A 20658-nucleotide genomic window follows, 5' to 3' on the forward strand; every position below is an offset into this window, starting at 1 on the left:
CAGATTGGCTCCACGCTGGATCCCCACCCCACCAAGCCGCTCCCGATTGGCTCCAGACCGGATCCGCCCCCCCCCGGCAGAGCCCCTCCCCATTGGACGGAGGCCGGATCCCCCCGGCCCCGCCCCCGCCAGCCCCCCCTTAGTGCAAATGGTTCCCTATAGGCTAAAAACGTGGAACAAAAAACTGGAAGAACGAGTAAAGCGGCGACGGGGGGGGGGGGAGACGCCCCCCCCGGCCCCCCCACCCCCCCCACCCCAGCCCGGCCTCGGGAGGTCCCGGGGGACGCCCCCCCCCCCCCCTTTCTAGAGACGAAAGTGCAAAGTGGGGGGGCCCGGGGGGCTCCGCGCCCCTCGCTGTGCTTTTCGGTAATAAAAACGGGGGGGGGGGGGGCGGGGGGCGCGGGGCGGGGGCGGGTGTGCGTGTGGCTGCCTGCGTGCGCGGGGGAGGGGGGCGATGGGGGCGGGGGGAAGGGGGGGGCTGGCGGGGGGGTCCCGTCCGTCCGTCCGTCCGTCGGTCTGTCCGCCCGCGGGCGCGCTCACAGTCAGCTGACCCGCTCGGGGACAGGCGTCCTGGTGTCGACCCCCTCCTCCCGGCCGGGGGGCCGCGGCACGGAGGCGCTGGGAGGGGGGGGGGCCGCCGCCGCCGACGAGGAAGAGGAGGAGGAGGAGGAGGAGGAAGAGGAGGAGGAGGAGGAGGAGGAGGAGGAGGCAGTGTCTTTGTGCTCGGCCTCCCCTCGGTGTTTGTAGGGCGGCGGGGGCGGCGGCGGGGGGGGGTGAGTCTTAGCCGGCTCCTTGGCGCAACCGTCGGGGGCCGCCGGCCCCCCCCGGTCCTCCGAGCAGCCCTTCCCGCTGAAGTCCTGGGCCGGCGGGGGGGGGCTGGCGCTGTCCTTGGGGCTGGCGGGGGGCTCGGGGGGCGGGGGCGGCGGCGGGGGGGGCGGCGGCGAAGCCCCCCGCTCCTTCTTGCCGGGCGGGGGCGGCGGCGGGGGCGGGGGGGCGGCGCCGCGCCCCTTGGGGCTGCCCTCCTTGCTGCGGCGGCCGGGGCTGCGGGCGCTCCTGGGTCCCTTGGGGCCGCGCTCGGGGGGCGGCGGGGGGGGCTTGGCGGCCTCCCGCGCCTCCAGGACCACCGTCTCCCGCGTCTTCCGCTTCTTGATGGGCAAGACCGTCTCCTGCACCGCCGGCGGGGCGGCCGCCTTCTTCTTGGCCTCCGGCGCCGCGCCCGCCGCGCCGCCCGTCCCCGTGGCTCCCGCCGGCTTCCGCCCCCGCTTTTTGGGGACGGCCTGGCTGTCCGGCTCCGACTTCCGCTTCCGTCCGGGACGCTTGACGGCCAGGACCTGGGCCGAGGTGGTGGCCGTCCCCGCCTCGGGGCGGGTCGCCGGCTGCCCCGGCTGGAAGGGCATCTTCACCAGCAGCTTGCCCGAGCTCTTCTCGATCACCCGCTTCACCTGCACGCCCTCCGACGCCGCCATCTTGGGCTTGGCCGCCCCGCTGCCCTTGGGGCGGCCCCGGCCGCGGCCCGTCCCGGGGCCCTTGGGGGATTTGGGCTTCTTGGGGGGTCGCTGCTCCCGCCGGGAGGGGCTGCCCCGGCCGGTGACGGTGAAGTCGAAGTCGTTGGGGTCCAGGGAGGTGTCCCCTACCTTTTCGAAGTAGGCGATCAGCTCCACCTTGGAGCGGAAGGCTTTCCCCTGCGGGCTGGGGGGGGGAGAGAAGGCGTCAGGGGGGGCGCGGGCGGCGGGGACCCCCCCGGCGCCCTCCCGGCACTCACTTGATCAGGTAGACGTCGTATTTGCCGGCGGAGCGGCCCGACTTCCGCTGCTTCAGCTTGCGGGTCCAGCCCTCGGGCAGCGTGGGGTCGTCGTACATGGGACCCCGGTCCCGGATGATGGAGCGACGCTGCTTGGGGGAAGCCGAAGCCTCCGGCGCCGCCGGCGCCGTCCCGGCGCCTTCCGAGGTTTCGGCTTTGCCGGCTTCGGCCGGCTCGGCGGAGGGCTGCGCCGGCTCATGCTGCTGCTTCTCCTCCTTCCGCTCCTTCTTCACCTTCTTGGCCTTGGGGGGCCGCTCCCTCAGCCCCTGCAGGTTCTCCTCCGACTTCTCCTCCCTGCAAACACACGGAGACGTCGGCGCCGGCACGCGCCCGCCGAGGCGGGACAACGGCGGCTCCTCCGGCAGGCACGGGTCCGCGGCACGGCGGCTCCCCGAAACCGTCACGTCCCCACCCTCCCCCCCTGCGCCGGGCGGTAACGGGGAGGAACGGCGGGGAATCGGGCGAAGCGCGGCGGGCGCCGGGGTCCGGCGGGCAAAGGTTTGCCGCCGGGCCGGCGGCGGGAGCGGAGGAGGAGGAGGAGGAGGAGGAGGAGGAGGAGGAGGAGGAGGAGCGGCTCCGCTCAGGGCTGTAATCACGGCTGCGGGGGGAAAAAACAAAACACCAAAGCGTTGGTGAATATCGGCGAGGGGAAGCGCCGGGGGAACCCCCCGGGGCGGCGGGGGCGGCCCCGGGACGCCGGCGAGGCCGGACGCCCGTCCGAGAAGTTGGGGCGTCCCCGAGGGCCCCGTCCCGGCAGGGCCGCGGCCGCGGGAGGGCGAGGGTCCGGCGTCCCCGCCGGAGAGTGACCGGCGCATCTGCGGCTAAATATAGCCCGGGTGGGCTGCGCGCGGCCCCCGGCGCCGGCCCCCCCCGCCGGAGAAGGGGGTTTGGGCGCGGGGGGCGCCGCGGTCGCGCCGCGCTGCCGGCCGGCACACGGTGGCGCTCGGGGCCCGCCCGGGGCCGCCGCCGGACCCCCGGGACCCCCGCGCCGGCGGCACCCCGTGGCGCAGGGCTGTGCCGGGGCACCCGCCGTCCCTCCCCGGGGGCCCTCGGGGACGTGGCCGCCGTCCCCGCAGCGGGCGCAGGCTCTCGGCAAAGCCCGGCAGCCCCCGGGGTGCCACCGTCCACCCGGTTTCGGGGCGTGAGGCTCCTCCTGGGGACGCCGGCGTCCCCGGGGGCCGCGGCGGGGACCCCCCGGCTTTCCCCTGCGCCGCCGTCCTCGCTCTCCCGCCGGCAAACGCCGTCCAGGGCCGTCCGGCCGCCCGGCGCGGGGGTCCCCTCCTGGCAAGGAAAGAGCAGAGAAGGTGAGGCTGGGGGGGACGCGACGCCCCCCGACCCCCCGGGACCCCCGGCAGGAAATTAAGGGGTCGTTAGCGCCGGCGTCCCGTTTCCCACGCCGAGACGGCGCGGGGGGGGCGAACGCGGCCCCGAATAACCCCCCCCCGGGGGTCTCAGACAGACGTCGGGGGCTCACGGGGCCCCGCGCGGTGCTGGGGGGGCCGCGGCGGTGCCGCCCCCCCTCCCTGGGCAGCCGGCGGCAGGGCCGGCGCTGGGTTTATCGCCGGCGGGATGCGCGGCGGCAATCGGAGAGCGGGGATTAGGAGCCCCCCCACGCCGGCCCCCGACCCCCCCTGCCGCCGCCCGCCCCCGCTCGTCAAAGAATGGCCCCTGTGTGTCACTAACGAGGCCCGGCGCTAATCAGGAGGCCGTGTGTCGCACTGGATACGGGCACCGGCTCCCTCGGCCGCCGGCGGAGCCGGGAGCCGCGCGGGGGGGACGGGCGGGAGGGGGGGGGACGGCCGGGACCCCCCCCCCGCCCCGGCGGCACCGGGGGGGCAGCGCGGAGGCCGAGGCGGCAGAGCCGGCCCGGCACGGGGCTCCCCCCGCGCGCCGGATTGCCAAAGGTCGCGGCGAGCGCTCGCCGAAAAGGCGGGAAGGGGAGCGAGGGGGAGGGCGCCGGCCGCGCCGACGCTGAACTTCGGGGAAAAGGGGAAGCGGGGTGGGGGGGGGGGAACCCCCGTGAAACCCCCCCTCGGCCACGGCTCCCGCGGGACCCCCGGCCGGCGGCGAGGGGGAACTCCGGGCGGCCAAAAAAAAACCGGCCGGGAAGCCGCCCCGCGCGCCCGGTGCCGTCCCGCGGCGGAGCGCTGCCGAAACCCCCGGGGCTGGGGCGACGTCGGGGGTCCGGCGCGGCTCCCCGGCGCCGGGGGAAGGTCGGATCTCGTTAGCGTAACGATCGCCGGGGAAAAACAACGTCGTGGTGATGAATCTCCCGCCCTGGCCGAGCCAGGGTTGCGGCAGCGCCGGAGCAGAGGGGTCCGCCGGGCGGGCGCAGCGCCGCGGGGGGCGGTTTTTCGACGGCATCGTGGCCCCGTCGAGCTTCTCCCCGCTCCGACGGCGCCGGCGGGATCGAGACCGCCCCGGCGCGGGTCGGCGCCCGCTGCGAGCGGGACAGGGGCGAAAGACGCGAAGCGACGCCGAGGGGTTTGGCGCCGGCGGGACGCTCGGCGTGAGCACGAGTCGGTCGGCGCCACGGATAAATCCGGTGCCGGCGCTCGCGGGACGCCCCGGACGGCACCGAAGGCGTCAGCGCGGCCGCGCTCACCGTACGGGGGCTGGGGTCCCGCCGAAACGGCCGTCGCCAGCGGGACGGCAGCGGCGTTCCTCGCCGCGTCGACGGGGTCATCGCGAGCGCGGCGTTGCGGGAGGCGCCGAGAGCGCCGTCGAGGCCGGGCGGCCGCCGCGGGTGATGGCGTGAGCGAGGAGGTCGGCGCGAGCGGGACGCTGCTGACGGAGCGCGGCGTTTCGGCGAGCGGCGAAGGGGGTCGGCGTCAGCGGGACGGCGCCGCGGGGCTCAGCATCAGCGCAGCGTCGCCAGCCCGCGCCGGAGGGGCCGGCACGCCACCGGCCGCGGGGGTCGGCCCCGGCGGGAGCTGCCGGCGAGGAGCGGGCGCCGACAGCGAGCTCGGCACGAGGGCGCGGTGCCGGGGCTCGACGGCGTCCGCCGGACGGGGCCGAGGGCGGCGATTCGGGGCGCAGCGAGGGGTGGGCGCGAGCAGCGGATTTGGGGGTAATTCGGAGTATTTTGGGGCAGAGCGTGAGCGCCGCACTTTGGGGCGATTTGGGGTCTTTCGGGAGGCAGCCAGGGGGGTGGCGTCACCGCCGGATTTTGGGGTATTTTGGAGCACACTGAGGGGTCGGCGTGAGGTGGTAGTTTGGGGTAATTCGGGGTATTTCGGGGCGCAGCGCGAGCGTCGCGTTTTTGGGTAATTCAGGGCGCAGCGTGAGCGCCGTATTTTGGGGGAATTCGGGGTATTTGGAGGTGCAGCGTGAGCGCCGTATTTTGGGGGAATTCGGGGTATCTGGAGGCGCAGCGCGAGCGGCGTATTTTGGGGTAATTCGGGGTATTTGGAGGCACAGTGCGAGCGCCATATTTTGGGGTAATTTGGGGTATTTCAGGGCACAGCGTGAGCGCCGTATCTGGGATATTTTGGGGTAACTCAGGGTATTTCGGGGCGCAGCGAGGGGTCGGCGCGAGCGGGACGAGGCCGGGGAGGGGGCGGGTCGCGTTTCGAGGGGGGCGGCATTTCAGGGCGCACCTGGGGGGTCCCTATTTCGCGCCCCGCCAGAGGGGGTCCATATTTCACGGCCCAGCGCGGGGCGGGGGGGGAGAATTTGGGGGCGCAGCGGGGGGGGGGGGGGGGGGGCGGGGGGTCCCTGTTTTGGGGCCCACCCCATTTGGGGGCGCAGCGTGGGGGGGGTGTCCCTCTTTCGGGGTACACGCGGGGAGGGGGGGGCGGTGTTTTGGGGGCGCAGCGGGGCGGGCCCCATTTAGGGGTGCACCGGGGGGGGTCCCCGCAGCGGGGGCGCCCCTCCCGCCCCCCCGTCCCGGCGCGGGGGGGCCGCGGCCGTTAGTGACGCACTCGCGGCGCGCACCCCCCCCCACACACACACACCCCCCCTCCCCGTTCCCGCCCGGGCGCGCGCGCACGGAGAGGAGGAGGGGGGGGGTCTCGCGGCCGCGCGCGCGCGCGCGCGGGAAAACAAGCGGCGGGACCCCCCGCCCCCCCCGCCCCCCACCCCGGCCCCGCCGCCGCCGCCCCCCGCCCGGCCCCGCCGCCGCCCCGCCCGCCCCGCCGGTCACTCACAGCCTCTCCTCGTCTCCGCTCGGCGCCGCCGCCATTTTCTTCGCAGCGAAGAACCCGCGGGGGGGGGGGAGGGGGGGGGACGCGAAGGGGGGGGCGGGGGGGAGAGGGAGGGAGCGCGTGGGGAGGGGGGGGCCCGAACCGAGCCGGAGAGGAAACCCGGAGCGGCCCGCGCCCCGCCCCGCCCGCGCGCCCATTGGTCGCCCCGCCCGCCGCTCAGGGGGACGGCGGCCGGCGATTGGCCGGCGGCTTCCCCCCGGGGGCGGGGCCGGCGCGCTCCCGGCGGCCGTTGGAATTGGCGGGAAGCGCTGTCAGTTACAACGTTCCAAAGGGGGCGGGGCCGCCGAAGCGCGCGCGGCCGCCCGTTGGGCCCGCGCCGGGACGCCGGCTTCTCATTGGCCGCCGGCGCCGCCCGTCACGGCCCCCAAAGGGGGCGGGGAGCGGCCGCCCCCCCCCTCCGCGCTGGGAAGGGGTTTGAAATCTAACGGCCGTAACGGTCCCCGGCAGCCGCCGCCCCGCCCCGCCCCGCGCCCTCCCTCGGCCCCGCGGGCGGCAGCGCCGGGCGACCCCGGGGGGGGGGGGCCGCCGCTCACGGGTACCCCCGCTGCCCCCCGGGTCCCTCGGCAGCCCCCGGGTCCCTCGGGTACCTCACGGGTCCCTCGGCAGCCCCCCGAGTACCTCAGCAGCCCGCCGGGTCCCTCGGGTACCTCAGGGGTCCCTCGGCAGCCCCTCAGATGCCCCTCGCGTACCTCAGGTACCTCACAGGTACCCCAGCCGCCCCCTGGGTCCCTCAGATGCCCCTCAGGTACCTCACGGGTCCCCCGGGTCCCTCAGCAGCCCCTCCAGTCCCTCAGGTCCCTCGTGGGTCCCTCGGGTCCCTCAGCAGCCCCCTCAGGTCCCTCAGCTGCCCCCCGGGTACCTCAGGTACCTCACGGGTCCTTCAGCAGCCCCCCAAGTACCTCAGCAGCCCGCCGGGTGTCCCTCATGGGTCCCTCAGGTCCCCTTCAGGTCCCTCAGCTGCCCCTCAGGTCCCTCACGGGTGCCTCGGCTGCCCCTCAGGTTCCCCTCCCCCAGCTCCTCAGGTACCTCATGGGCGCTTCAGCCCCCCCCGATGCCCCAGGTACCTCACGGGTCCCTGAGGTTCCCCCCTGCCCCTCGGGTACCTCAGGGGACCCCGGGTGCCTCGGCCACCCCTCGGGTACCCCAGCCACCCCATGGTACCCCAGCTGCCTGAGGGCTGGCTCCTTCCCTCAGCCCCCCCTGCCCCACAGCAGCCACCCCGGCTGCCCCACGTCCTCCCCCCTGCTCAGGGAACCACGGCTGCCCAGGCTGACCCACGGCCCTGGGTAAGTCTCCCCCAGCCCCTGCCTGCCTGGGGGGTCCCACAGCCCCTGTGTACGGGCACCATGTAGGGCCACCACGGCCGCCTCGTACCCCGGCCACCCCACGGCCCCCCGTGTGGGCACCGTGGCCACCGGTACGACCCCCGGCACGGCCGTCCTGCGTCCCTGGGTGCGGGGGTGCTCCCCTGGGGGGGGAGCGGGGGCCGTGGGACCCCCCCGTGGCAGCAGCAGGGGATGAGCAGGGCTTGAGCACTAATCCCCCGCGGCCCCCCGCCATGGGGCAGCCCCCAACCCAGCGCCACGGGGGTGCCCCGAGGGAGCGAGCCGCTCTCCCCATGGCACCGCCGTGTCCGTGGGTCCGTCCGTCCGTCCGTCCCCTGCCTGGGGTCCCCCCCCCACATACCAGGGGGCTCCCCACTGCCCCCCAGAGCGGGGCCGTAATCGTGTCAGCTCCGGTCCCGATTTAGCCCTAATCCCCGGCCGAGGTGATCGGCCTCGTTAACACCCTGCCAGGATTAAGGGGACGCTCACCCCTGACACCCCTGCGTGCTGGGGGGGGCTGCCCCCCCCCAAGGCATGCTGGGACATGTAGTCCCCCTGCACCCCCCGGGGGGGGGCGTGACCCCCCCACTGTCCCCAGGGACCCGCGGCGGTGGCGGGACGACCCCTGCAGAGCCCCGGGGGGTCAGCAGGGACCCCAGCACCCACTGGGGGGGGATTGGGGGTGCAGGGGGCTTGGGAGAGGTTTGGGGATCCAGGTAGGAGTCAGGGCGGTTTGGGGGTGCAGGGTGGTCTCGCGGGGTTTGGGGTGCAGGTAGGAGTCAGGGCGGTTTGGGGGTGCAGGGTGGTCTCGCGGGGTTTGGGGTGCAGGTAGGAGTCAGGGAGGTTTTGGGGTGCAGGGTGGTCTCAGGGGAGGTTTGGGGTGCAGATAGGAGTTAGGGCGGTTTGGGGGTGCTGGGGGGCTCAGGAGGGGTTTTGGGGTGCAGATAGGGATTAGGACAGTTTTGGGGTACAGGCTGGTCCTCGGGGGGGGGTTTGGGAATCAGGACAGTTTGGGGGTGCAGGTAGGAGTCAGGGAGATTTGGGGGTGCAGGAAGGGCTTGTGAGGGGTTTCGGGGTGCAGAGTACCGGCGTGCAGTTTTGGGGTGCAGGTGGGAGTCAGGGCGGTTTGGGGGTGCAGGGTGGTCTTAGAGGAGGTTTGGGGTGCAGGTGGGAGTCAGGGAGGTTTTGGGGTGCAGGGTGGTCTCGGGGGGGGTTGGGGTGCAGGTAGGAGTTAGGGCGGTTTGGGGGTGCTGGGGGGCTCAGGAGGGGTTTTGGGGTGCAGGTAGGGATTAGGACAGTTTTGGGGTACAGGCTGGTCCTCGGGGGGGGTTGGGAATCAGGGCAGTTTGGGGGTGCAGGTAGGAGTCAGGGAGATTTGGGGGTGCAGGAAGGGCTTGTGAGGGGTTTTGGGGTGCAGGGTGGTCCCAGGGCACTTTTGGGGTGCAGGTGGGAGTCAGGGCGGTTTGGGGGTGCAGGGTGGTCCCAGGGCACTTTTGGGGTGCAGGTGGGAGTCAGGGCGGTTTGGGGGTGCAGGGTGGTCCCAGGGCACTTTTGGGGTGCAGGTGGGAGTCAGGGTGGTTTGGGCGTGCAGGGTGGTCCCGGGGGTCTGGGGGTGCGGGGTGCGCTCAGGAGGTTTTTGGGGTGCAGTTTGGGTCGCAGGCAGGAGCAGGGTGCCCAGGAGGGGTTTCGGGGTGCCGGCTGCCCGCGGGGGTGGTTTGGGGGCACAGAGGGTCCCGGGGGGCCCCGCCCACCGTGGCAGGAGCTAATTAAGCCTTGAGGGGGGGGTCTGATACCCCCTGATCCCCCCAACCCGCTAATCAGGGCTCGGGGGCGATTAGTCGCCCCAAAAGCGGCTTGGCGGGTGGGTAAGCCCGGCTTGGCCAGCGCCCGCCCGCCGGATAAGCCGGGCTCAGCCGCGCTTTGCGGCGTTAGCCCCGATTAGGGGGTGGGGGGGGCGCGGCCCCATCCGCCCCCCTCCCTATAAAGGGTCCCGCCAGCCGCCCCCCGGGCCCGCGCCCCTCCGCGTCCGTCCGTCCGTCCCCGCCGCCATGCAGAAGTCGCGGGATGGCCGGGAGGAGCTCCCGGAGGACTTCTTCATCCCCATGGCCCTGGAGACCCCCAACCTGACGGCGCTGAGCCCCTTCCTGGTGCCGCAGACCCACCTGGGCAGCCCCGGGGTCTTCATGGGGATGTCGGCCTTCATGTTCATGCTGATCGCCCTGGGCGTCCCCATCAACGCCCTCACCATCTTCTGCACCGCCAAGTACAAGAAGCTGCGCTCCCACCTCAACTACATCCTGGTCAACCTGGCCGTCTCCAACCTGCTGGTCATCTGCGTCGGCTCCACCACCGCCTTCTACAGCTTCTCCCAGATGTACTTCGCCCTGGGGCCCACCGCCTGCAAGATCGAGGGCTTCGCCGCCACCCTGGGAGGTAGCGGAGGACGGGGGGACACCGTGGCCTGGGGACGTTGGGTCTGGAGGACGTGGAGCGGAAGGACGCGAGGGCTTGGGGACGTGGGGCATGGGGATGTTGGGTCTGGGGACGTTGGGTCTGGAGGACGTGGAGCGGAAGGACGCAAGGGCTTGGGGACGCGAGGGCTTGGGGACGTGGGGCATGGGGACGTTGGGTCTGGGGACGTTGGGCCTGGAGGACACGGAGCAGAAGGACGCGAGGGCCTGGGGACGTTGGGCTTGGGGACGTTGGGTCTGGAGGACGTGGGGCAGAAGGACGCGAGGGCTTGGGGACGTGGAGCATGGGGACGTTGGGTCTGGGGACGTTGGGTCTGGAGGACGTGGAGCGGAAGGACGCGAGGGCTTGGGGACGCGAGGGCTTGGGGACGTTGGGTCTGGGGACGTTGGGTCTGGAGGACACGGAGCAGAAGGACGCGAGGGCCTGGGGACGTTGGGCTTGGGGACGTTGGGTCTGGGGACGTTGGGTCTGGAGGACACGGAGCAGAAGGACGCGAGGGCCTGGGGATGTTGGGCTTGGGGACGTTGAGTCTGGGGACGTTGGGTCTGGAGGACACGGAGCAGAAGGACGTGAGGGCTTGGGGATGTGGGGCATGGGGACGTTGGGTCTGGAGGACGTGGAGCGGAAGGACGCGAGGGCTTGGGGACTTTGGGCATGGGGACGTTGGGTCTGGAGGACGTTGGGTCTGGAGGACATGGGGCAGAAGGACGCGAGGGTGTGGGGACTTTGGGCGTGTGAGACACGGAGCAGAAGGACACAAGGGCATGGGGATGTTGGACGTGGGGATGTTGGGCGCGGGGACATTGCGTGTGTGGGACATGGAGCAGAAGGACACGAGGGTCTGGGGACGTTGGGTCTGGAGGACATGGAGCAGCAGGACGCAAGGGTGTGAGGACTCTGGGTCTGGGGACATCGGGTGCATGAACGTGGGGCAGAAGGACACAGGAGCATGGGGACATTAGAGGTGTGGGACACAAGCATGAGGACATTGGCCATGGAGACGTTGGGCGTGTGGGAGCAGGGCATGGGGACGCTGGGTCTGGGGACGTTGGGTGTGTGGGACATGGAGCAGAAGGACGCGAGAGCGTGGGGACATTGGACATGGGGACGTTGGGGGTGTGGGATGTGGGGTAGAGGGACACGAGGGAGTGGGGATGTTGGGGACATGGGGACATTGGGTGTGTGGGGACACGGAGACATTGGCCATGGGGCTGTTGGGCGTGTGGGGGACAGGGCAGAGGGACCCCAGCCCATGGGGACACGCGGACATGGGGCCGTTGGGTGTGTGGGACACTGGGCAGAGGGACTCGGGGCCATCAGGTGCACGGGGACATGGAGACGTTGGCCATGGGGCCGTTGGGTGGGTGGGACACGGGGCGGAGGGACCCCAGCCCAGGGGGCCGCGGGGGCCGCCAGGCGGGGTGGGTGGCACGGGGCGGGGCGTCCCCGCTGTCCCCCCAGGCATGGTCAGCCTGTGGTCGCTGGCGGTGGTGGCCTTCGAGCGGTTCCTGGTGATCTGCAAGCCCCTGGGCAACTTCACCTTCCGGGGCAGCCACGCCGTCCTGGGCTGCGCCGTCACCTGGATCTTCGGCCTGGTGGCCTCCGTGCCCCCCCTCTTCGGCTGGAGCAGGTCTGGGGGGCGGGGCGGGGCGGGGGCGGGGCGGGGGGCGCGGCAGCCGGTGCGAGGCGTGGCCGTGCCCCCCCAGGTACATCCCCGAGGGGCTGCAGTGCTCCTGCGGCCCCGACTGGTACACCTCCAACAACAAGTGGAACAACGAGTCCTACGTCATCTTCCTCTTCTGCTTCTGCTTCGGCGTGCCCCTGGCCATCATCGTCTTCTCCTACGGCCGCCTGCTCCTCACCCTGCGCGCGGTGGGCGCCCGCGGCGGGCGGGGGCGCCTGCGGGGGGCCGGGGGAGGTGGGCGTTCCTCGGGGGTCCTACGGAGGTGGGCGTTCCTCGGGGGTCCTACGGAGGTGGGCGTTCCTCGGGGGTCCTACGGAGGTGGGCGTTCCTCGGGGGTCCTATGGAGGTGGGCGTTCCTCAGGGGGTCCTATGGAGGTGGGCGTTCCTCGGGGGTTCTATGGAGGTAGGCGTTCTTTAGGGGGTCCTATGGAGGTGGGCGTTCCTCGGGGGTCCTATGGAGGTGGGCGTTCCTTGGGGGGTCCTATGGAGGTGGGCGTTCCTTGGGGGGTCCTATGGAGGTGGGCGTTCCTTGGGGGGCCTGGGGAGGTGGGCGTTCCTTGGGGGTCCTATGGAGGTGGGCGTTCTTTAGGGGGTCCTATGGAGGTGGGCGTTCCTTGGGGGTCCTATGGAGGTGGGCGTTCTTTAGGGGGTCCTATGGAGGTGGGCGTTCCTTGGGGGTCCTATGGAGGTGGGCGTTCCTTGGGGAGCCTATAGAGATGGACATTCCCTGGGGGACCCTATAGAGATGGAAATTCCTTGGGGGGTCCTATAGAGATGGCCATTCCTTGAGAGATCCTACGGAGATGGCCATTCCCTGTGGGGGTCCTATAGAGATGGTCATTGCTTGGGGGCACCCTATAGAGATGGGTGGTCCCCAGGGGTCAGAGGGGATCCTATAGAGGTGGCCGTCCCCTGGGGGGAGCCTATAGACACAGGGCAGCTCCCTGCGGGTCGGCGGGGACCCAATGGTGATGGCCGCTCTCTGGGGGGGACCCTATGGGGCCAGAGGGGACCCTATGGAGGTGCCCCTCCCCGGGGAGACCCTATAGCGTCAGGGCAGCCCCCGGTCCCCGCGGGGAGCCTATAGCGGCCTGGGCGGGCCCCGGCAGGTGGCGAAGCAGCAGGAGCAGTCGGCCACGACGCAGAAGGCGGAGCGGGAGGTGACCAAGATGGTGGTGGTGATGGTGCTGGGCTTCCTGATCTGCTGGGCCCCCTACTCGGCCTTCGCCCTCTGGGTGGTGACGCACCGGGGGCAGCCCTTCGAGGTGGGGCTGGCCTCCGTCCCCTCCGTCTTCTCCAAGGCCTCCACCGTCTACAACCCCGTCATCTACGTCTTCATGAACAAGCAGGTGGGGCCGCGGGGGGCACCACGGGGCTGCCGGGGGGCACCACGGGGGTGTCGGGGGGCTGCCGGGGGGCGTCGGGGGGCACCACGGGGGTGTCGGGGGGCTGCTGGGGGGTGTCGGGGGGTGTCGGGGGGCACCACGGGGGTGTCGGGGGGCTGCTGGGGGGTGTCGGGGGGCACCACGGGGCTGCCGGGGGGCGTTGGGGGACACCACGGGGGTGTTGGGGGGCTGCCGGGGGGTGTCAGGGGGCTGCCAGGGGGTGTCGGGGGCACCACGGGGCTGCTGGGGGTGTTACAGGGTGTCAGGGGAGTGTTACGGGGTGTCATAGGGCTGCCAGGGGGTGTTGCGGGGTGCCGGGGGGGTGTTATGGGGTGTCGGGGGGGTGTTATGGGGTGTCAGGGCGTGTTATGGCATGTCAGCGGGTGTCAGGGGGGCGTTACGGGGTGTCAGGGGGTGTTACGGGGTGCCGGGGGGGTGTTACAGGGTGCCAGGGGGGTTGTTACGGGGTGTCATAGGGCTGCCAGGGGGTGTTACGGGGTGTCGGGGGGGTGTTACGGGGTGTCAGGGGGTGTTACGGGCTGCCGGGGGGGTGTTACGGGGTGCTGGGGGGGTGTTATGGGGTGTCAGGGGGTGTTACGGGGTGTCGGGGGGGTGTTATGGGGTGTCAGGGGGTGTTACGGGGTGCCGGGGGGTGTTACGGGGTGCCGGGGGGGCGTGGGGCGGGGGTCAGAGGGGCCGGAGCGGTGTCCCCACCCCGTCATGGCATCACCGGGACGTGCCCCGGTCCCGGGGGGTGGCTGTGGCTGGGGACAGCCCCGCAGAGCCCCGGTGACGTCCCAGTAACCCCCAGTGTCGCCCCAGTAAGAGCCCAGTGACGGCCTGAGAACGTGCCCCGGTGACCCTCTGGTGACTCCCCAGTAACATCCCAGTGACACCCAGTAACACGTCCCAGTGACACCCCAGTGACCCCCTGGTGACACCCCAGTAACACACCCCAGTGACACCCCAATAACACGCCCCAGTGACACCCCAGTAAGAGCCCAGTGACGTCCCAGTGACACACCCCAGTGACACCCCAGTAAGAGCCCAGTGACATCCCAATAACCCGCCCCAGTGACACTCCAGTAAGAGCCCAGTGACACCCCAGTAAGAGCCCAGTGACGCCCCAATAACCCGCCCCGGTGACGCCCCAGTAAGAGCCCAGTGACACCCCAATAACCCGCCCCAGTGACACTCCAGCAAGAGCCCAGTGACACCCCAGTAAGAGCCCAGTGACGCCCCAGTAAGAGCCCAGTGACATCCCAATAACCCGCCCCAGTGACACTCCAGCAAGAGCCCAGTGACACCCCAGTAAGAGCCCAGTGACACCCCAGTAACCCGCCCCAGTAAGAGCCCAGTGACACCCCAATAACCCGCCCCACTGACACTCCAGTAAGAGCCCAGTGACACCCCAGTAAGAGCCCAGTGACATCCCAATAACCCGCCCTGGTGACTCCCCAGTAAGAGCCCAGTGACACCCCAATAACCCGCCCCAGTGACACTCCAGCAAGAGCCCAGTGACACCCCAGTAAGAGCCCAGTGACGCCCCAGTAAGAGCCCAGTGACACCCCAATAACCAGCCCCAGTGACACTCCAGCAAGAGCCCAGTGACGCCCCAGTAAGAGCCCCGTGACACCCCAATAACACGCCCCGGTGACGCCCAGCACGGGCAGCGTGCCTGCTGGCACGGGGGACACCCCGCTGTGCGGGGGGTGACGCCGGCGGGGGGGTGCGTGACGCCGGCAGGGGGTGACGCCGGCGGGGGGTGACGCCGCTGTCCCCCCCAGTTCCGCTCCTGCATGCTGAAGCTGGTGTTCTGCGGGAGGAGCCCCTTCGGGGACGAGGACGACGTCTCGGGATCCTCGCAGGCCACCCAGGTCTCCTCCGTCTCCTCCAGCCAGGTCTCGCCCGCGTAGGCCGCCCCGCCACGGGCCCTGCCCCACGGCGCCCGCCCCGCGGCGGGCTCTGCCCCCCACCCAGGGCGGCGCGGGGCTGCCCGGGCGGCGGGGGGCCGGGGCGGACGCTGGTCCCGCCGAGGGGCAGCCCCACCGCGCTCTTGTACATAAACCCTCCCCGCGGCATTAAACGCTGGAGACGCAGCCTCTGCCTCTGCGCGGGGTGGGGGTCCCGCGCCCCCCGCCCCGCCCCGCCCCACGGGGCGCCCCACGGGGCACCCCCGGAGCCGGCCCGCAGGGGGGCCGCGCGGCCGAGTTCTGCTAGTAGTGAGCTTTTTGCAGCGTCGATAGTTCAGAACTAGCGGAATTCCTGTCGCACGGCCCGGGGCGGGCACGGCCCCGCGGTGGCCCCGCGGCGGCCCCGCGGCCACCCACGGCGGCCCACGGTGGCCCCACGGTGATTTACAGCACCCCACTGCGGTCCGTCGTGCCCGGCAGCGGCCCCTCTTGCTCCGCGGCACCCCACTGTGTCCCACAGCACCCCATGGCACCCCGCAGCACCCCATCACATCCCACAGCACCCCATGGCACCCCGCAGCACCCCATGGCACCCCACAGCACCCCATCACGTCCCACAGCACCCCATGGCACCCCGCAGCACCCCATCACGTCCCACAGCACCCCACGGCACCCCGCAGCACCCCACCGTGTCCCACAGCACCCCATGGCACCCCACAGCACCCCATCACGTCCCACAGCACCCCATGGCACCCCGCAGCACCCCATCACGTCCCACAGCACCCCACGGCACCCCGCAGCACCCCACCGTGTCCCACAGCACCCCATGGCACCCCACAGCACCCCATCACATCCCACAGCACCCCACCGTGTCCCACAGCACCCCATGGCACCCCGCAGCACCCCATCACGTCCCACAGCACCCCACAGCACCCCACAGCACCCCACCGTGTCCCACAGCACCCCATGGCACCCCACAGCACCCCATCACGTCCCACAGCACCCCACCGTGTCCCACAGCAGCCTGTGGAGTCCCACGGCCGCCCCACAGCACCCCACAGCTACCTGTGGTGTCCCACAGCACCCCACAGCACCCCACTGTGTCCCACAGCAGCTCCACAGCACCCCACAGCACCCCACGGCAGCCCCACAGTGGCCACTGGTGTCCTGTGGCAGACCCACAGCAACCCATTGTGTTCCACAGCAGCCCCACATCACCCCACGGCAGCCCCACAGCACCCCACAACTGCCCCACACCCCCCCACAGTGCCGCACATCATCTGGGGTGTCCCCACGGCACCCTGCCGCACCCCACGCCCCCCCCACGCCCCCCCAGCCCCACGGCACTCACCCACCCCGGCTCCAGCGGGGTCCGGCTGCCCCCCGGGCGCTGTGGGGAGAGAAAACAGGGAGCGGGGGGCACCCACACCCCCGTGGGACCCCCCCCCACCCGCCTGCCCCACTTGGGGGGGCTCCCGCCGCCCCACAGCCCCGCCGTGGGTCAGCCCCCCCCACCCGAAACGGGGGTCCCGCGCCCCGCCGAGCGCGCCCCACGCGCGGCGCCCCGCTGCCGCCGCCACCGCGCCCCCTTTTCCCCTCCCGGGGGATTAAAGTTTCCAGTGTCCCCCCTAATCGGACTCCCCCGGGGTGACCCGAAAATCCCCGGATTAGGGGGGGGCGGCTCCCGCTGGCCCGGGGAGGGGGGGGATTAGGGCTGGGGCTGGGGGGCGTCTTTGGGGCGACGGCCCCCCGGGGACCCCCCCCAAACCCCGCACCCTCTGGGTACCCCCCCCGTCGGGGTGCAGCCCCCCGCCTTTGGGGCTCCCCTCGTTAATCCCCCCCTCCCGGCCGGGCCTAATTGCTCATTAAGGCTGTGGGCTATTTTTAAGGGTGCTGGGGGGGGGGTCAGGGGGGGCTCCGGTCCCCCCCTGCCCTACTTGGCCCCGCGCCCCGGCCCCCCGGTGATGTAACGCTCGGCCCCGTGACCGCGATCTGTCGGCACCCGTGAGCGTCAGCGCCCCCGCGCCGGGGGGCGGGAGGGGGCCCCCGCCCCGCTGTGGGGCAGGGGGGCTCCAGCACCCCGCTCTGTGGGGCGGGGGGTCCCAGCACCCCATTATGTGGGGCAGGAGGGGTCCCAGCACCCCATTATGTGGGGCAGGAGGGGTCCCAGACCCCTGTGCTGTGGGGCAGGGGGGTCCCAGCACCCCATTATGTGGGGCAGGAGGGGTCCCAGACCCCTGTGCTGTGGGGCAGGGGGGTCCCAGCACCCCATTATGTGGGGCAGGAGGGGTCCCAGACCCCATTGTGTGGGGCAGGGGGGTCCCAGCACCCCATTATGTGGGACCGGAGGGGTCCCAGCACCCCATTATGTGGGGCAGGAGGGGTCCCAGACCCCATTGTGTGGGGCAGGAGGGGTCCCAGCACCCCATTATGTGGGACCGGAGAGGTCCCAGCACCCCATTATGTGGGGCAGGAGGGGTCCCAGCACCCCGCTATGTGGAGCGGGGGGTCCCAGCACCCCATTATGTGGGGCAGGAGGGGTCCCAGCACCCCATTATGTGGGGCAGGGGGGGTCCCAGACCCCCGTGCTGTGGGGCAGGGGGGTCCCAGCACCCCATTATGTGGGGCAGGAGGGGTCCCAGCACCCCATTATGTGGGGCAGGAGGGGTCCCAGACCCCCGTGCTGTGGGGCCCGCCCGCGGGGCAGGGTGCGGGAGCGCCCGGCCATGCCGCACGCCGGGGGCCGGCGAGGGCCGGTGGCGGCCGCGGGCCCCGTCCCGCTCCCCCGAGGGCGCAGAGCCCCGGTTGGGGGGCCGGGGGGGTGGGGGGGTGGCCGGCCGCCCTCGTCGGCCACCCGGGCCGTCAGGAAATTGCGGGTGACGGGATTAGCCGTCGGCGTCAATCCCAATCAGCGCTCACCCCGGCTGCTCGGCAAAGCGGGCGGGTGAGGCGGGGCCGGGCGGGGCCGGGGGGCCCCTGATCCCCGCGGCCCAATTAAGGGATCAGGGGGCTTTGGGGGGGACGGGGGGCTAATCCCGGGGGGGTGGGTATAAGAAGCGGGGAGCGGGCGGCGGGCGGCAGAGCCCGGCGTCGAGACCCCCCCCTGCTCCCCGGTCTCCTTCCCTGGCAGGCGGCATGGCGGCGGGCTGGGAGGCGGCGGTGTTCGCGGCGCGGCGGCGGCACGAGGACGAGGACACCACGCGGGACAGCATCTTCACCTACACCAACAGCAACAACACCCGCGGTGAGCGGCGGCGGCGGCGGCGGCGGCGGCGGGGGGACGCGGGGACGGGGGGCAGGCGCTGAGCCCCCACCCTTCCCCGCCGCCCCAGGTCCCTTCGAGGGTCCCAACTACCACATCGCGCCCCGGTGGGTCTACAACCTGACCTCGCTGTGGATGATCTTCGTGGTGCTGGCCTCCGTCTTCACCAACGGGCTGGTGCTGGTGGCCACCTGGAAGTTCAAGAAGCTGCGTCACCCCCTCAACTGGATCCTGGTCAACCTGGCGGTGGCCGACCTGGGGGAGACCGTCATCGCCAGCACCATCAGCGTCATCAACCAGATCTCCGGCTACTTCATCCTGGGCCACCCCCTCTGCGTCATCGAGGGCTACACCGTCTCCGCCTGCGGTGAGACCCGGGGGGCCGGGAGCCGTGGGGCAGGGCTGGGGGGGCTGGAAGTGTGGGGTGGGGCAGGGGGGTGGGTTTGTGGGGTGCTGGGAGCCGTGGAGTGGGTCTGTGGGTGCCGGGAGCCGTGGGGCAGGGCTGGAGCCCCCCGAGCCCCCCGAGCGCAGGCCCGTGGGGCTGGCCCGGCTGAGCCGCGGGGGGGCCCTCGCCCCACGGCTGCAGGAGGCGCCGAGGCCCCCGCGGGGCCGCCCCCCTGACCCCCCGCGCCCCCCCAGGCATCACGGCGCTGTGGTCGCTGGCCATCATCTCCTGGGAGCGGTGGTTCGTGGTCTGCAAGCCCTTCGGCAACATCAAGTTCGACGGGAAGCTGGCGGTGGCCGGCATCCTCTTCTCCTGGGTCTGGTCCTGCGCCTGGACCGCGCCCCCCATCTTCGGCTGGAGCAGGTGGGGCGGGGGCGCCGTGGCGGGGGGCGGGGGGGCCCCGGGGCGGCCGCTGGCCCCACGCGTGGCCTCCCCCGCCCAGGTACTGGCCCCACGGGCTGAAGACGTCCTGCGGCCCCGACGTCTTCAGCGGCAGCTCGGACCCGGGGGTGCAGTCCTACATGGTGGTGCTGATGGTCACCTGCTGCTTCTTCCCCCTCGCCATCATTGTCCTCTGCTACCTCCAAGTCTGGCTGGCCATCCGGGCGGTGAGCGGGGGACCCCTGCCCACAGACCCCCGCACCTCCCCGGGCGCCCCTCTCCCCCCCACAGACCCCCCCCCTGGAGCCCCTCTCCCCCCCTAGACCCTCCCCAGAGCCCCTCTCCCCCCCCATAGACCCTCCCCATGGAGCCCCTCTCCCCCCCATAGACCCCCCCACAGCCCCAGTTGGGGCCCCTCTCCCCCTACAGCCCCCTGGAGCCCATCTCATGCACCCCTAGACCCTCCCCAGCTCCCCTAGACCCCCCCATGGAGCCCCTCTCCCCCACTAGACCCCCCCAAAGCCCCCTAGAGCCCCCCATGGAGCCCCTCTCCCCCACTAGACCCCCCCAAAGCCCCCTAGACCCCCCCTATGGAGCCCCTCTCCCCCTCTAGACCCCCCCAAAGCCCCCTAGAGCCCCCCATGGAGCCCCTCTCCCCCACTAGACCCCCCCAAAGCCCCCTAGACCCCCCCCATGGAGCCCCTCTCCCCCTCTAGACCCCCCCAAAGCCCCCTAGACCCCCCCTATGGAGCCCCTCTCCCCCTCTAGACCCTCCCCAGCTCCCCTAGACCCCCCCATGGAGCCCCTCTCCCCCCCTAGACCCCCCCCAGCCCCCCTCGACCCCCCCCCGGAGCCCCCCGCCCCACTGACCCCCCCCTCCCCGCAGGTGGCCGCCCAGCAGAAGGAGTCGGAGTCGACGCAGAAGGCGGAGAAGGAGGTGTCGCGCATGGTGGTGGTGATGATCGTGGCCTACTGCTTCTGCTGGGGGCCCTACACCATCTTCGCCTGCTTCGCCGCCGCCAACCCCGGCTACGCCTTCCACCCGCTGGCCGCCGCCCTGCCCGCCTACTTCGCCAAGAGCGCCACCATCTACAACCCCATCATCTACGTCTTCATGAACCGGCAGGTGGGCCGCGGCGGCGGGGGGGGGGGGGCCGGGGCCGCTGGGACCCCCGCTCACCCCCCCTCTCCCCCGGCAGTTCCGCAACTGCATCCTGCAGCTCTTCGGGAAGAAGGTGGACGAGGGCTCCGAGGTCTCCACCTCCCGCACCGAGGTCTCCTCCGTCTCCAACTCCTCCGTCGCGCCCGCCTAGGGCCCCCGCCCCCCCCGCCAATAAAGGGTTTGTACCTCCCGCACTGCTGTCGGCCTGCCCGCGCCCGCCGCCCCGGGGGTCCCGCCGGACCTGGGGGGTCCTCCGCCTTCCCATGGGCCTCCGGGGCTGAGGACAACCCTTCCCAGCGGCCTCTGGGGGGGTCCCCCCCTTCCCATGGGCCTCTGGGGGGGTCCCCCCCTTCCCAGCAGCCTCTGGGGGGGTCCCCACCTTCCCAGCAGCCTCTGGGGGGGTCCCCCACCTTCCCATGGGACTCTGGGGGGGGTCCCCCATCATCCCAGCAGCCTCTGGGGGGGTCCCCACTTTCTCTTCAGCCCCTGGGGCTCACGCCAGCCCCCTCCGGGCTGACCTCCACCTTCCCATGAGCCTCTGGGGCTGATGTCAACCCGTCCCATGAGCCTCTGCGGGGGGTCCCACACCTTCCCACGGGCCTCTGGGGCTCACACCAGCCCCC

General features: G+C 72.4%; 3 protein-coding genes across 3 annotated transcripts; 2 read left to right on the plus strand and 1 right to left on the minus strand.

The window, feature by feature from the left end:
• Positions 1–300: 300 nt before the first annotated feature.
• MECP2 (methyl-CpG binding protein 2) lies at positions 301–6054 on the minus strand. Its single transcript, XM_075134783.1, has 3 exons — positions 5950–6054; positions 1763–2095; positions 301–1689 (listed from the first exon to the last, which is right to left on the minus strand). The coding sequence occupies exons 1-3, from the start codon at positions 5982–5984 to the stop codon at positions 543–545; spliced, it is 1515 nt and encodes a 504-aa protein (XP_074990884.1). The 5' UTR covers positions 5985–6054; the 3' UTR covers positions 301–542.
• Positions 6055–9379: 3325 nt separating this feature from the next.
• LOC142074260 (blue-sensitive opsin) lies at positions 9380–14793 on the plus strand. Its single transcript, XM_075134791.1, has 5 exons — positions 9380–9764; positions 11265–11433; positions 11510–11675; positions 12597–12836; positions 14660–14793. The coding sequence occupies exons 1-5, from the start codon at positions 9380–9382 to the stop codon at positions 14786–14788; spliced, it is 1089 nt and encodes a 362-aa protein (XP_074990892.1). The 3' UTR covers positions 14789–14793.
• LOC142074255 (red-sensitive opsin) lies at positions 12672–20207 on the plus strand. Its single transcript, XM_075134782.1, has 8 exons — positions 12672–12836; positions 14660–14749; positions 17916–18029; positions 18118–18414; positions 18687–18855; positions 18935–19100; positions 19760–19999; positions 20073–20207. The coding sequence occupies exons 3-8, from the start codon at positions 17921–17923 to the stop codon at positions 20184–20186; spliced, it is 1095 nt and encodes a 364-aa protein (XP_074990883.1). The 5' UTR covers positions 12672–12836; positions 14660–14749; positions 17916–17920; the 3' UTR covers positions 20187–20207.
• The last annotated feature ends 451 nt before the right edge of the window (positions 20208–20658 follow it).

The sequence above is a fragment of the Calonectris borealis genome, chromosome 34 (genome assembly GCF_964195595.1).
Source record: "Calonectris borealis chromosome 34, bCalBor7.hap1.2, whole genome shotgun sequence".
Taxonomy (NCBI): Eukaryota; Metazoa; Chordata; class Aves; order Procellariiformes; family Procellariidae; genus Calonectris; species Calonectris borealis.

Bases quoted from the DNA above. Each gene is read 5' to 3' on its own strand.
- MECP2 (XM_075134783.1), bottom strand. From the start codon at position 5,984: ATGGCGGCGGCGCCGAGCGGAGACGAGGAGAGGCT. The intron at 2,096-5,949 runs GTGAGTGACCGG...GTGTGTTTGCAG, and splicing joins AGCGGAGACGAGGAGAGGCT to GGAGGAGAAGTCGGAGGAGA. The intron at 1,690-1,762 runs GTGAGTGCCGGG...TCCCCCCCCCAG, and splicing joins TACGACGTCTACCTGATCAA to CCCGCAGGGGAAAGCCTTCC.
- LOC142074260 (XM_075134791.1), top strand. From the start codon at position 9,380: ATGCAGAAGTCGCGGGATGGCCGGGAGGAGCTCCCGGAGGACTTCTTC. The intron at 11,434-11,509 runs GTCTGGGGGGCG...GTGCCCCCCCAG, and splicing joins CCCCTCTTCGGCTGGAGCAG to GTACATCCCCGAGGGGCTGC. The intron at 11,676-12,596 runs GTGGGCGCCCGC...GGGCCCCGGCAG, and splicing joins TGCTCCTCACCCTGCGCGCG to GTGGCGAAGCAGCAGGAGCA.
- LOC142074255 (XM_075134782.1), top strand. From the start codon at position 17,921: ATGGCGGCGGGCTGGGAGGCGGCGGTGTTCGCGGCGCGGCGGCGGCAC. The intron at 18,030-18,117 runs GTGAGCGGCGGC...CCGCCGCCCCAG, and splicing joins CAACAGCAACAACACCCGCG to GTCCCTTCGAGGGTCCCAAC. The intron at 18,856-18,934 runs GTGGGGCGGGGG...TCCCCCGCCCAG, and splicing joins CCCATCTTCGGCTGGAGCAG to GTACTGGCCCCACGGGCTGA.